Genomic DNA, 15334 nt, shown 5'->3' with positions numbered 1-15334 from the left:
CAGACACGCCCACGCTCATTTTTCATGAGCCCTTGCTTATAGCCTGCAGCCTGAGGAAGATCTGGGAGGTGATGGGGAGAAGGACCCATCAAAAACACACCAAGCAGCATGGGACGGGGAAAAGCATTCTGGTTCCCTACACTAAATGGAAAGCTAGTGGAGGGGTTCTGGTGTGACGGGGACCTCACGCTACAATTCCCTAGTGTAGACACAACCTTGTGTGGGGTTGGGTAAGCCATGTAGTCTAACTGCCTCAGCTTCCCGCATCTGTGAAATGGGGATCATGGTATTGACCTCCCATCCTCACAGGGGTGCTCTTCCAAGACCCAGCGAAGAGAAAGGAGCTATGTAGCGCACGCCACGCCCCCCCACCGTAGTGTGACCAGATGTCCTGCTTTTATAGGGACAGTCCCGATATTTGAGGCTTTTTCTTATATAGAAGCCTACTATCCCCCACCCCCTGCCCCAATTTTTCACACTTGCTGTCTGGTCACCCTACCTTACCGTGCGTTTGGTTGTCCTTGTCAGGAGTACGATGCTGTGTCCACTCCGAAGGGGCGCCATACCCTGCACTGGTGCTGGCTGCAATGCGCACTTTGTAGACTTTATTGGGATGGAGCGACTCAAGGGTGATTTGTGTCTCATTCGCACCCACCTCGGTGGAGGAGATCTGATCTGCTAGAGCCAAGGAAACCCCAATTAGACGTCTTTATTCCAATCCAGGTGAATTCGCCCCTGTGCCGAGGGCCAGCAGCGGGAGATCCGGGCTGCGAATAAGCTGAGATGAGACTTGCATGGTGCATGTGCTGGCTTTTGGCCCAGTGGCGAACTTCCCTGCAGGTCACATTGTCACGTAACAGCACGCTGATGGTTTATAACTAGAGATGAGCCACAACTGGAATCCTGACTCAGCGATCCCTTTCCGGTTTCGATTCTGGGTCACAATCAGAACAGGAAGGGGTCTGTTCTCCCCAATGAACACACACAATTCCAGTCTGGATACATCAGGAATCGTGAGACAGCGGGAAGCTGGCAGAAATCTCACGAGAACAGCTGACGGGGTGAAATTTCCACCGTTCTAGATGGCAGACATCTCAATACCCTGGGCCAAAATCTCAGAAGAGCCCCTACTGAGATTTTGGTGCCATCAAATCTGCAGCCAAATGCTAGCCTTAAATTAACTGATATGAACCAAGAACCTTACCCCCGACTCACGGCACTTCAAATCCAGCCTAAATCTAATCCAGACCCAGATTTGAACATGGCCTCCTCAGATCATCTCTGTTATAAGGCGCATTCAGTTAAAGGTTTAAACAGAGCCTGGTGGGAGATTTCCATCGGAGCTGCAAAGATCAGCCTTGCTAGAGATTCAAACAGTGGCCCTATGGTTAATGCAAAGGTCACATTTAAACGATTCATCCAGTTTGAGCTCCTGTGGGAATTTTGCCCCGGTTCTTTAACATGAAGGCTGTGTCTACACTGCAGTTGGGAGGTGTGTTACCAGGCGCGGGTAGACAGACGTGTGCTCGAGCTAGTGCATTAAAAACAGCAGTGTGGAAGCTGCAAGTCTGGCGGCAGCTCAGGCTGGCCGCCCGGGTCCAAGCCCACCCGCCCCCCTGGGTCTGAGCTCGGGTGGGTAGCCCGAGCTGACAGCCGTGCTGCAAGATCCACACTGCTATTTTTAGCACCCGAGCTCGAGCTGAGTTACCACAGGACTGTCTCTCCGCACTGGGAATCCCACCTCCCAGCTGCAGTGCGGACAGACCTTAAACAACCACACATCAGCCCCGGGGTGCAAACATTTCAACCGCTTCCCATTGACTCGTTGGGTTGGCTGCAACCGCTTTTAGGCACTGAGACTAAAACCAAGAACCAGGCGTCACGGTGCAGAACAGAAACACAGCTCAAACCCATGGGAATGTGACCCTTTGTCACATTTTCAATCCCCTCCTTACATCCTGGCGGTGAGCAGCTGCAGAGCGAGGAATGCTTTAGGGCTGGGAAGCCGGCACTGATGAGAAAGTGCCCGTGTCCCCATTGAAGGGTTAGTATACTGGCTAACAATAGAAATAAAACCAGATCAAGCCGAAAACTGGCAAATGGGGTTATATAGGCTTGCCAGGATACCGGTTTTATTTCGACACAATGATCTGATTTTTTCCAATTCATCGATTGCTCTTCCCCACCTACCCCTATGATCATTAAACACAAAGCACCAGCGACAGCCAGAAGTTGTTACCCTCTGGTGGTTGTTTGCTGGCCCGTATGAAATGCAATCCTCAGTCCAGTTCCCATGTGGCCATAGGCCGACAGGGCGAAATCTACAGCTGGCAAGTGCAATGGCAGAGCTCAGCCCAGGGGGGCCAGGTACAGAGTGGGCTCTGGGGAGTGAATTCTTGTCTAACCCTTTCAGGAGAGGTTTGAGGCACATCAGTGGGGCAGTTTGCAGTGCTGGTCTCTATGCTGCACGTCTCCTGTGGATAAACAGAGGCCTCTGGTCCCAAAGGTTTCCAGCCCGGCACCTTCTGTTAGCATTAACCACACACACAATACGTTTCTGAGAACTGCAATAATGCACCAACCTCTACTTCTCACTGAGCCCATTTCCTCCTCACCTTCCTTGAGGGTGCAGTAATCAATTTTATATTTCGTTATCTTCCCATTACTCAGCTCCGGAGGGAGAGGGAGCCACGTCACTCTGATGTCGGCCGGGGTCATACTCGACAGAGACAGTTGAGGAGCAGCGCTGGGAACTGGGACAGAAGCAACGAACAGATGAGACGTCTCCTCAGCCCAAAACCAAGAGCAACAAGTTGCTTCGACAAGAGGCGCAACCGGGGATTAGCTCCACTTGGGAGCACGTATGTCTGAACCACAGGGCTTCAGAGGTTCAGGGATTGGCTTGGGATTGCCCAAGCTGACCCACTCGTCTGGGCAGGCGAACCTGGGATGCCCTCAGTCCTGAAAGTATTGTCCCTGCAGAGCATACAATCATAACTGCTGGTGGCTGATGACACTCCATGCCCTTTGTTGGGTCTCACATACTTAATGCCTGTGGTTGGACCACAACGGCTTCCACTTCTGTCTTTGCCCCACTAGCATTTCAATGTTTCATTACCTGTTTGCTTCCAGAATTTAAACACAGATATCCTCAGGACACTCAGAAATGCTCCCTGTTCCACTAAGGATTTGGTAGTTTGCTTTAGACAGGCCTATCTGCTTTCAGATTTTTGCCATGGAAACAGAGAGATTTAATGCCACGGGGGATGGCTCAAGGATCTAAGCATCAGGTTTGAAAAACAAGTTTCCCTAGAACCAGAGATTTGTATTCCGGGCAGCTGTTCATACCTCCGAGGCAGAGTGTGACAGGGAATACACCCCACGCCAGCCCTGACGGGGTTATGGTGGCTCAGAAGGGGCCAATTAACCTTCTACTGCACCGGGGGGAGAGTCAGGATTGATTGAAAAAGTCTAACTGAAGATGGAGATCAGCTGGGCAGGACCAGGCTGGACTTGTATAAGCCAGGAAGTGGAGAGCAGCAGGGAGCTGCAGGGAGAGAGTCTGCAGTCACTCTCTGGAAACCCAGGGGGAGCAAATGCCCTGGGATCCTGTCCCAGACGGAAGGGGTTCGCCCAGGGGAGGTGTGGGGAAGAAAGCCTGTGGAAGGCAAAGCAGGAAGAAGCCCAGGGACAGAGCAGTGAGAGTTGAGACTGCGTAGACCTTGGATGCTGATAATAGGGTCGCTGGGCGGTAACCCGGAGTAGTGGGCGGGCTCAGGTTTCCTTAGCAGCCACTGGGGAAGTGGCACAGACTGGTAATTGGCACGGAAGACTGGGACAGCGTATGGACAGTTGGTCCAGAGGGACTTTGGGACCCCGGAGGGGGAAGACTATAAAGTGACCCATCTGGAGGGCTGAGTCATGAAGAGCGAGCGCTGTGAAGTACTGTGAAGTACGGGAGGAGAGAGACAGCAGCAACTGAGTGACTGATGGAAAGGGGCACTAGACTAGACTATACGAGACATGATCCCCAGACCAGCCACAAGGGGGCACCGCCAGCAGTGACTGTACCCCATTACACAGATACACAGAGATCATGCAGTTTACCAAGTGGGTGAATTTCAGATTAAACTTTACAAGTCATGTATGGACATTACAGATCCCATAACAGAAGGGGTTTGCCTGGTACGTGGCCAAAATTTCCCTTTAATGTCCTACAGCATGTTATGGGCTAGCTGGCCAGCGCCCCTGTGCGGCTGCATTTTGGCAGTGGTCTGTATATACGGTTCAAGAAACGCTTTGGAACACTTGGAATGAAAGGTGATATAAATGCAAAATATAATCTTTTAATAGACTTGACTGCAGGCCTGACCCCAAGCCGCTGGCTGTGAATGGGAGTCTTTCCATTTGCTTCAGTGGGCTTTGGATCAAGTCCACATGGAGCAAAATCACTGTTACCTAAATAAAAATCCAGACCAGCTGAATGCAGTTCAAGTAATGGTGCCTGTGTGTCAACTGCACCAGGATCAGAAGACAGCAGGATAATATCTAATGCCTGTTGCTGCCCATGCAGATCACTGTTCCCCACACTCTGAAAAAAAAACCGCGTAAATAAATATCCAGACGCAACAGGCCACATTCACAACGCGTCTGGATTTCTCCAAGCTGACACCATTCTCTGTAGGGTGTTTTGTGATGTTTCCATTTGCAAAGCGTAACAATTACTTGATCGTTTGAGAATACTTTCAGACACACCCGTGCACGTCTACTCAACGCACCGTCCTCCAGTGTCCGCACGATAATGGAAGAGGATGTCCGACTGGCTCCTAGCTGGGAGTACGCAACCATGTAGAAAACATAATTGGTATTGGGTTCCAGGTCTTTCACTTGAAGCTCAGTGGTATCATTATTGACAGCAAATTGGTATTCCACATTATCAGTTCCTAGAGACAAGGCAAAAACCCATCATCGGTACAACGAGCAAGACACCCATCAAGTCCAAAATCAGCTCTTCCACAAAGCCTACAAACTGTAGCCTTCCCTCTTTGAAACCACTATGGCTTACCCCTTGTCCTCCCTCTGTCACCGTCTGCCACCTTCCTCCGTCATGTTCCGGCAAATCTTAACTTAGGCATTGAACTCTTCGGGCAGGACGTTAGATGCCTACGTGTGAACATTTTAGCCCAAGTTAAGCACCTAAATCCATCCAAAGGCACCTAAATAAGCAGCCTGATTTTCATGTGAGTTCTTGCTTCCCACCGACATCCGCAGACGTGGGAGATTCTCAGCTAAATTCTCTGACAGTCAGACCCCGGATTCAGATTGTATATGTTGACGCCTAGCTTTAGGGACCCAAGTTTGACTGTTTTAGTCACTGTCATTGCCCCTTGGCACCAAGCGTTTTTCTGGTGTTTTGTACATTCAATGATCATAATTAAGGCTACGATTTAGTCAGAATCTGTGACTTCCGCGACGTCCGTGACTTCAGGCTGCAGTGGTCGGAAGCTGCAGGGTTCCCCGCTGCCTGTGGGGGCAGGGAACTGTGGGGTACTGCCGCAGAAGGCGGTGGATTACCTTGCAGCTCCCGTCCGCCACAGGCGGCAGGGGAACCCCTCAGCTCCCGTCTGCCACGGGTGGTGGGGGAAATCCCGAGCTCCCGGTCGCCCTGAGTGGCAGGGAATCCCTGGAGCCGCTGGTGGTGGGGGAACCCCCAAGCTCCTGGCCACCTCAGAGGAACCCCTGAGCTCCTGGCTGCCCCAGGGGGCAGGGAACCCCTGGAGCTGCCAGTGGGGGTGGCGGGGAACCCTGAGCTCCAGGCTGTGGCAGGCCCCTGGAGCTGCGGGAGGCGGGGACACCCAACAGCTTCTGACCCTCATGGGCAGAGGGGGGCCCCAGAGCTGCAGGTGGCTCCTAGCCCTTGCACAGCTATCCTGCTTCAGGCGGTGTGGGGACCTGCAGCTCCCCATTTTGTCAGGGATATTTTTAGTAAAAGTCACGGACAGGTCACGGCTTCCGTTAATTTTTCTTTTTTGCCCGTGACCTGTCCGTGACTTTGACTATAAATATCCGTGACAAAATCTTAGCCTTAATCATAATAAATGTACATAAAATTGAAAGGACAGCAGGGTCAGAATGGAATAAAGACTAACAGAAAAGTTTTCAGCAGTGCCTACATCAACGGGATTTAAGCTCCTGAATCTCCGAGGGTAACATTTTCAGAAGTGTCCGAGTGAGCTCAGTATAGATGTTCACCTACTCTTCTTTCAGTTTTTCACAGCCAGCCAGAGGACGGAACAGTGATTTGGAAGGTAGGAAACTACTCAGTCTGGCTGGGATCCCAGATTAGAATCCCAGTATGGTTATTTCTTCATTGCATCTGTGGGATTCACCGGGGCCTGTTTCAAACATGCATTCCCCAGAGATGTTCAAGGTCAAATTTTCATCCCAGGCTTCCACTTTTGCACGGCCATTTCCAGTCATGCAACTGATTGCATCACAAAAGTGGCCTCTTGCATGCACAGAATGGGGAGATGGGCACCCAATTGCCCAATATGCATGTGCAAAACTGGTAGGTGCAATGAACTGCACGTGCAAAAGTGGGTAAGCAGAGCCAGAGGTGGTCTTAAGGCTCCAAATCCTTAGCGCCATCCCATTAATAGAACAACAGCCTTAACAAGTGTGTGGGGGGGGGGGAGGGGGCAGCTCTGCCATATAAACTGAGCTTCCAAAAAATCCTAGGGTAAGGTGCTCTGAAACCCCGTTGCCTCACTAGATTTCTCTGACTCTAGTGGGGAGAAGTTAATAGTATGAGTGGCAGGTTCTCTGAAGAGGCACTGCAAACACCACAGTATAGCCGCCTGAACAGTCAGGCTAAGCTCACCCAGTTTGATTACACCCCATCTGACAGGATAAGAACACGCGAACGGCCGCTCCTGTCTGGGCAAGATGTAGTTAAAAAATGAATAATGACGCACAAGCCCACAAAGGGGGACATGCAGCGCGTGGATTCGTGTTCTCACCGCTATTTTACGGTGGTGACAACAACCCAACTACGCAAACCGCGAGCACCTACCCAGGGCCTTCTGATAATGCAGGGAAAAGCCAATGATCTGCTCGCTGTTGTACTCTGGACGCTCCCAGGACACTAAGACGGTGGTGCTAGACAGGGAGACGGCGGACACCTTCTTGGGAGCACTCGGCAAGCCCTCCCGCACAATGACCGAGAGCTTGGCGGTGGCACATGCCATCCCCAGCCTGTTCTCCGCCACACACTGGTAATAGCCGGCATCCTCCAGCCCGATCTGGTTGATCACCAGGCTGCCGCTGCTCTGAATTTTCACCCGGCCATTGGACAGGATGGGCTCTCCGTTCTTCAGCCAATGAATGATGGGGGCGGGCTCCCCTTCTGCTTTGCAGACAAACCTGGCTGTGCTGGCGCGGGTGCGGGAAATAGTTTCGGGAGACTGGGAGATGCTGGGAGGTGCTGAAAGAAAAGCAGAGAAATGAAGGTAAAAAAAGAAAAAGACAAGGCAAGCCCTTTCCTCCCAAGCCACATGATGTCTGAAACAGCTCCAGGTACACGGGAGGGTTTGCCAGGCAAACTCTTGAGGCTTAATTTAGACTAGCCCCAAAAAATCTGTATCAACTCGCTCCCTGTTCCTAGACTGGTCTCCCCAACGGCTTCCTTATAATACTGGAAGTTAGTTGCTGATACTGATTTTCACAAGGGAACTCTGCAAAAAGAAAAAAAAAATGCTTCAGTAAGTAAAAAAAATGAAACGGTAATAATGCCATCGAGAACGATTCCACGCTCGGATTGACTACTTGGGTCCTGATGGCTTTCTTCTAATTACGTTCCCCTCTTAGACACAGCGAGAGAGCTGTGAGCATCACTTCTGGGGGAGCCTCTGGATGTGGTTTTAGGGGAAAAGCAATTATCCAGAGCGGTGTTTACATCTGAAATGTTTATTCTGTCAACTCACCAAGGACGCTGAGCTCAGCCGCAGCTGTAACAAACTGCCTGGTCTGGGGTTTGTTCGCCCGGCAGACGTACACGCCAGAGTGATGGGGCTGGGCCCGAGGAATTAGGAGGTTGGTCCGGCCTAACACAATCACGTCCGTGGAAATAGGCTTCCCATCTGCGGAGCACAAAAACACACACCAGGGGTGTAAAGCCTACATTAGGGATCCCGGCGAGACACCAGGGGTTCCAGATTTTAACTAATAACCATCATGAAAAGTTCAATTCCTAGCTCTGCCTCTGTACATGACCTTGAACAAGTCAGCTGGTCTCTTTGGGCCTCAGTTTCCCATCTGTAAAATGGGGATAAATGGCACTTTTTTTCTCACCCATTCTTTATCCGTCTTGACTATTTAGGCGGGAAGCAATTTGAGATAAGGACAATCTCTTACTACATGTCTGTACAGCACCAAGCACAAAATAGTACTGATCTGACTATACTTGAGGTACTACTGTAATATGACTAATAATAAAATGGCTTCTATTCCCATCTCTGCCACTGACTTCCCATGTGTATAGCCTCGGTCAAATCACTTAATCACTCTGTGCCTCAGTTTTCTCCTTTGGATAATGTAGATAGTATTACTTCCCTGCTTCTTCCAATGGTTGTCAAGAGTCTTCATTGTTTGTGTGGTGCTCGGACGCTTGGACAATGAGCGCCCCGGAAATACCTTTAAGTAAATAAATGAAATAGCTGACCTCCGGAAACTAGGGGCAGTTTTTAATTGGGCAATTCAGCTGGATAACTGAAGGAGAACAGAGGAAAATGGGGAAGCCACTTCTAGCTCTATAACTTTTAATTAACTTAATTTACTTCCTAATGCAGAACCAACAGGAAGAATAATGCTGCATCCAAGCAATTTTTTAATGGTCTCTATGATAAAAAATTAAATGCCCCAAACTTCATTAACCTAGAGCTAAGGTTGGCCAGCTAAGCCTTGTGTCTTTCCAGAATATGGAGAGTAGCTAACGTAAACCTCTGAAAACCAGGAAATATACCAATATCACCCCCGCAAAACAACCTTAACAGTGCCCTCTTTGTGCTAAGCCCCAGCACGTCAGTAATGCTCATGCTAGCACTCTACACTCATAGATGCTATAGAACAAATTCAGATCAACCTTAACTGTAGCAGAGCACGTGTTCTGCTACAATGAAAGTCAAAGTTGTTCTGCTGCTGAGTAATGGGTGGCATCTTTCAGGTGCAGAGCTGTGGTGAGAATTTAATCCCATAGTTAATGCGTACACCAGCGCTCCCCAAGAAGAACCTATATTGCGCTGGCAAGGAGTAGCGGCTGAGAAGAAGAGATAGCCCATGCTTATCATTTTCACCATTGGGTTTCTCCTAGGGATGGACTTAGACTAGTTCTCATCCTGATCCAAACTGATCCCAAGTTTGGATCTGGGTTTAGTCCACTATAGCCAAGAAGTTGTGACTTGGAGCCAAACATCCCCTATGCTCCGGGGTGTCTGGATTCAGATCATATCTAAGGCTGACATATGTGAAGAAGATAATTGCTTTATTACGTGCCTACTGGACCAGGTTGAGGGATGGAATCCAGTGTGTATTTGTCTGCTAAAAACCCCACAAGCACATTTTGTTTTACAAAGAGCCAGAGCACTGAATCACCATTAACTGAAGAGATTTTTTCCTGTCCGGCTCCTGGAAGCTGTACTGAACTGGCTCACAACACGGAGGATGCAATGAATTTGCCAAACCCGCTAATAAATTTTTATGTACCTGCTCTGGTTACTGACCTGTAACATATTAGCCAGTTTGATTACATGGGAATTTACTGGCCTGGGTTTTGAAACCTAACCCTGTCATGAACAGCAAAGGCTGAATTTTCCACATGAGCCTTTAACTTGGAACCGACAAAGATTTGTCAGATCAGCGACATTTGAAGACTTCTGGTCTGTTTCTTGCTGTGGCTAGGACACGGCCCTGCACAGCACTGTCACTTTGAAAGCAGGGTAGATCCAGGGACTCTACAGTTCTCCTGGCATGAGAAATTTCAGCAAAGAAAGAGTTCTTGGAGAAAGTGATAAATGGCTTTGGGGCCTGATCCTGGGGGGTGATGAGGAACCTCCGCTTCCCCCTGAAAGCCCGGGGAATTGCGTTTGCCCCTTGCCTGGTTTTGCTGGAGGACTTCTCGGGGCCTCAGAAGGGGCGTATGAGAAAAGGGCATGAGCCCAGTTTCCGTTCCTTCTCCAAACACCTTTAATTGTAACGTCACTGCTGCAAAGCTCCAGGAGCAATGTTGGGTCAGAGGACCAGCAGTTCCGCAGAACAGAGAGCGGAGAGCAAAGGAGTGTGGGGGACGCTGATCCAGGGCTGGCCAGGAGTCAAAATGGCTTGGGTGTAATTTAAAGCAACCCTTGGCTTCTCTGCCACGCAGGCCACCCTCACCGCTCCCGCCCCTGCTGCCACCTTGCTTCCTCCTTGCTCCCAACAGACCTCAGAGGGAGCCGGTGGCCTGGAGCCAGCGACGTTGACTCCACGTGACCCAAGCGTCCCCTCCTCTGTGTCAGGGTTTCAGCAAAGCAAGGGGACTTTGGGCCAGATTGAGTTTGTGGGTGAATTTGCTTGCGGGAGGAGAGGCTTCTCTGGACGCTTGTAAATCCAACCTGCCAGCTACCAGGCTGAGCTAGACGGGGCAGAGGGGGCTCATGCACTCATGCCTGATTTATTATTTTAGAGCTTTGTTTTAGGTTTCAAAACTAACCCACCAGCTTCCAATGCACGGTGCGGAACTATGCCGTTCACCGCCTCTCCCCCGCACAAGAGCCGTGGTGGCTTTCGACCCTGGCACTGCTGCTAACATCTTCGCTACTTCTGCAACTTCTCATCCTGACAAGCAAGAACACACCAGCTGGAAACTCTGCCATTCCCCCCACCCTCCAAAGACACTGCCTTTCCTGGCTCCACAGCCCACTGCTGGCTGCATTCAGTCAAGGCTGGAGACAAGCTTCCTGCCTTCAGGGTACACAGATGCATCCTCCTCCGAGTAGTGACTTGCTCCAAGGGGCAAGGGCTACTCACCTAGCACCGTCGATGTGGAACGCAGCTGTGAGCAAAGTCTACACACCCTCACATTTACTGCCCGGTCTGCGGATGGGCCCACAATTCAGTACCCAGGCGTTCAATTCAGGAACGCAACGGCAGGCACATTTTGCACACGTGCCTGAACACAAGTGACTTGAAAACCAGATGGAACTGACAATACCAACCGTGGCAGAGTTTGAACTGGTAACCTACACTTGAAACCCTCAACGTGACAGGACTTTACTCATCCAGAGTCTCTCAGCCCCGCTTTTTACTGCCATTTTGGAACCAAATCTGTTTTAATAACCACTTGAAGACTGATGAGGCCCCATCAGCTCATCCATGCTAAGCCAAGGACATTCAGACCGAAAAACCGAGGACACGGAACAAACATTTAAAAACCAAAGCTTGAAAGAAAATGCGCCACCCATTTAATTAAAAAAAAAATAATACCCAAACTCTCACTGTGCTAATTGACTCTGATTACAAATACTCTGGGCACTCACCGCTCTCGATGTAGCAATGAATAAATTATGTAGCATGGGAAAGATGGGTATTGCTAATTATGTCCTAAGAACACGGGATGAAATGCAAACTTCCAGCTTTGCCTCAATGATTAATCCTTCCTGGTTTTATTCCCCACACTGAGACCTGCAAGCTTCTTTTCTTTTTTTTTTTTTTTTTGGGGGGGGGGAGAGGGGGGAAATATGAAATATTAGCACATCCAAAAACATTGCCATTAACGAAGAGCCACTGGAGCGGGCAAGTTACAGCTAAAGACTGATTTGATTAAATGGTTATGAGGGCGAGGAAAGAGGCTTATGTCATAACATAGATTTTTGAAAACTCTTTCAATATGTTTTTGATAAGCGGTTCCTGGGCTGAGAACCCACATGGCAAGTTTCAACGTTTAATCGCTCATGTGAAACATCTGACACAATCTCAGTGATGGTTACGCCAGCCCTACTTCTGATTTAGGCTGATCGGCCCTTGACACGGGAAAGTCAGTCTGGCTCGTTTATAGGCACTTAATGATATCTTTACTCTTTCTCAGACCTTCGTTATCTTGACCATAAGAGGATTTACTTTTGAAAACAAGGCCCCTTAAATGACTAAAGAATCTTTATCACATTTTATAATCCTGCAAGATAACAAAAGTTATTTTTACAAAGCAACAGCAGATGTGTTAGAATTCCCACTAACCTTTCTGAACTGCTACAAAAGAAGTGTCATCAACCTGACCCTTATACGGTGACCTTCAATGCTCTGGCTCATACAATACTGCCATGACTAATTTACATCAAAAGGCATCAAGTAACCAGAATTTCATATATTTTACAGATCAAACAACTATAAAATAAGTTGCATGCTTTGTAACATTTTAGATTCAATTAGTAATCCCAGCTCAGAAAGGACACTCCAGATCACTGCGTACACAGCCCCATATGGTTGTTAGCAATTTAAAAAGCGCCCTCTCTTCCACAGCACTTTCCCTTTTAATAGATTTTAAAAATAAAGTGTCCATAGACTCCTCTCAACATCAAAAGAATAATTATCTTCATTTACCCTGTCGTATCCAAGAGACAAATGGGGTGGGATCTGCAGAGGCCATGCACTCCATGACTGCAGTCTCTCCAACTACCACTGTGGTGTTCTCTGGAGCAGCAACAATCGCGACATCTCGAGTCACTGCTGGTTGGGAACCTAATAAACCCAGAAAAAAATAAAAGAGGGATAAAAGAAACTCTTTAAAGAAGTGTTGTCCACATTCTATTTATATTAAAAACCAGCAAATTCCTTACCTCCATTTCAAGAACAAACCAACACAGAAAACAGGCTTTTCTTCCTCACTGTTTACACAGTTTGCTACATTTTTTGCAGTTCACTCAACTGGTCTGGTCAATTTTACCTTTGTTTCTGGTTACCTTCACTTCCTGGTTCTCCAATAGGAGTGCCATGTGGTTGGGTTTGGAATGGACACGCAAGACTTCAGGGGAATGGGTTTCTATTTCAGATCCACATTTCTGTTCAAGTCAAACCCTGAACCACAAGCCCACAGCCAAACATTGTGGGACTTTGAGAAAGCGTAGAACCTGATCTAGAGTCCTGCTCCGATCCTGCAATCAGATCCAGGTGAGTGAAAGTGGATGCATGCCTGGAGCCCCACTGAAATTCTGCACCAACCCCAGGTCCCATCCACATAGCTCCAATAAAAGGAGCAGGCACTTTGTGGTTCAGAACCTCTACAATGGACCAAACCAGAACCCCAGATCTGAACGTGTCCAGACTTAGAGGAATTCCAGTGCAAAGTGTGATCTGAAATCTACATCTTAGGTCCATCTAATTTCTCATCACATTCAATCTGGTAAGCAGCCCTCATCGCTATTATTTTTGTCTTCAGAACAAAAGTTCAATTTAATTATTTAAAATTGTAAAATCTGAGACTCGCTCTAGTTGACAGCGTCCCTTTAACCAGCACAAAGGGCCAGATTTTCAAGGGGCTTTGAGCCCAGCTGCAAATGCTGTGTGCACAAAATGAGTGGCCAAATTCCACAATGTTGAAGCTGGCAAAGTTTTACGCTGAACTGTGGTCGGGAAAGGGTTTTCTAAGGATTCCTAGGAAGCTACCGAATAAAATACTAGAAATCCTTGGTTTGTGTTCAAATTTATTACTTCACCCATTAATAGCTGAATCCTGTCTGTAAGCAGAAAGGTGGATTTCTTTGTTTTCAATATGGAAAGGTTGTCACAGACATTCTGATAACCAGCTGCTAGGTTTTAAAGTCAACCACTGAGAGATCAGTTCTCTGCACACCACACCTTCTTCATCTTTGTGCACAAAGAACAAGTCAAAATATATATATTACATACAACACGCAGAGGTTATAGATGTATGTATAGATAATCCAAAGTGTTTATGCATTCACATAGGGCAGTGGTTCCCAAACTGAGGTTCGTGAACCCCTGGGTGTCTGCGAAATGTTACAGGGGGTTTTCGGGGAAAAATTCCCTAATGGCGACAGAGCTGTCCCTCAGGACCCTGGGCAGCACGGGGCCAGCAGTCCGGAGCCCCTGGACTTCCAAGAGCTAAGCAGATCAAAGCAAGCATCTCTATCACACTGAGGAGATTTAAACTTCAAGACTCCTTATAAGAAATGGAAAGAGAGGTGGATATTGTTTGCTTTTTCCAAAATTAAATAGGCAGCTCGTATTGTTTTTAAAATTATTATGAAGAACAAGTTTAAGCTTTGTTGTAACGTGCGTTGTTTGCCTGGACTGCTCAAGACCTGAATGCTTGTGTAAGAGGAACTCTTTGAGTTGGCTTCGTAAATACCTTCATGCTGTTTCACATCTGATACTCCTTGATTAAACATAGGAGCCTTGTCTTATAACAGGCTTATTCAAAGCGATACAAGCTACAAAAGTGAGATCTTGGAAGAGTGTTGCCGTTTTCATAATGTAATAAAAATGCTGTAATGATAAATAATATTTAATAATAAATAGTGTGTAATAAGCATATCATAAAAACAAATTTTATATTTCCAGTATCGTGGCTTTTATAATTTATACTCAGGTAAAGGAGAAAATCCCAGGAAATATTCATTTTTAGGAGGGGATTCGCAAGACTTGACATTTTAGTGAGAGGGGTTCACAGGTTGTTAAAGTTTGGGAACCACTGCCATCGGGAGATATATCTATATCCAGTGTGTATATGTATCGCACAACTTCTGGACACTCAAGAGTGGTCTTTTTTTGTTTGACGTGAACCTTCTGACTCTCTCAGCCAAGTTTATAAGAAGAGGTTACGGAGACAGGAAATGTCTTTGCCAAAACTAGAATTTTTTATCAGTTGACAGCAGCTTTGACACTAGGAATCCTATTCTCTCTGCAGCTAATGAAAGAGATTCACTGCCTTCTGAAGGATGCTGTTGTTTTCTTCGCCAGGTGGAGATCTGCAGTGCTGCACAATACAAGTAATTACAACCTCCCTTAAGGTTGCTCTAGGTGCTCTCGTTCCTGACAAAGAATATTGTTGTGCCTTCAAGGACGCTGTCAGTCTTTTAGACCCTGCTTGCTGAAGTTACCAAAAGGTGCGCGTCCTTTTCACTGGGAGGTACAGGCAGCCCTTTGGTGTCCATACAAGAGGGAATGCTTCATTGTCAGCCTGGTGTATTGCAAAATGCATGCAGTAATATCAGTATTGAGCTCTTAGATGCAGCATTTTTAATCCTCAGATCTCAAAGCACTTCATAAAGATGGGTAAGTATTC

General features: G+C 47.8%; 1 protein-coding gene across 2 annotated transcripts in view; it reads right to left on the bottom strand.

Annotated features, from left to right (window-relative positions):
- The window catches only part of IGDCC4 (immunoglobulin superfamily DCC subclass member 4), a 166294-nt gene that overhangs the window by 40775 nt on the left and 110185 nt on the right, over positions 1–15334 (bottom strand). For both annotated transcript variants that reach the window (XM_054043154.1, XM_054043155.1), the window contains 6 exons: positions 12631–12768; positions 7983–8138; positions 7073–7483; positions 4779–4943; positions 2616–2753; positions 505–675 (listed from right to left, as the gene is read on the bottom strand). In XM_054043154.1, the coding sequence (XP_053899129.1) occupies positions 505–675; positions 2616–2753; positions 4779–4943; positions 7073–7483; positions 7983–8138; positions 12631–12768 (1179 nt within the window). The remainder of the gene's footprint in view (positions 1–504; positions 676–2615; positions 2754–4778; positions 4944–7072; positions 7484–7982; positions 8139–12630; positions 12769–15334) is intronic.

Source organism: Malaclemys terrapin, chromosome 10, assembly GCF_027887155.1.
Source record: "Malaclemys terrapin pileata isolate rMalTer1 chromosome 10, rMalTer1.hap1, whole genome shotgun sequence".
Lineage (NCBI taxonomy): Eukaryota > Metazoa > Chordata > Testudines > Emydidae > Malaclemys > Malaclemys terrapin.
Note: the sequence above shows the minus strand (reverse complement) of the source record. Positions and strands in the feature narration are given on the sequence as shown.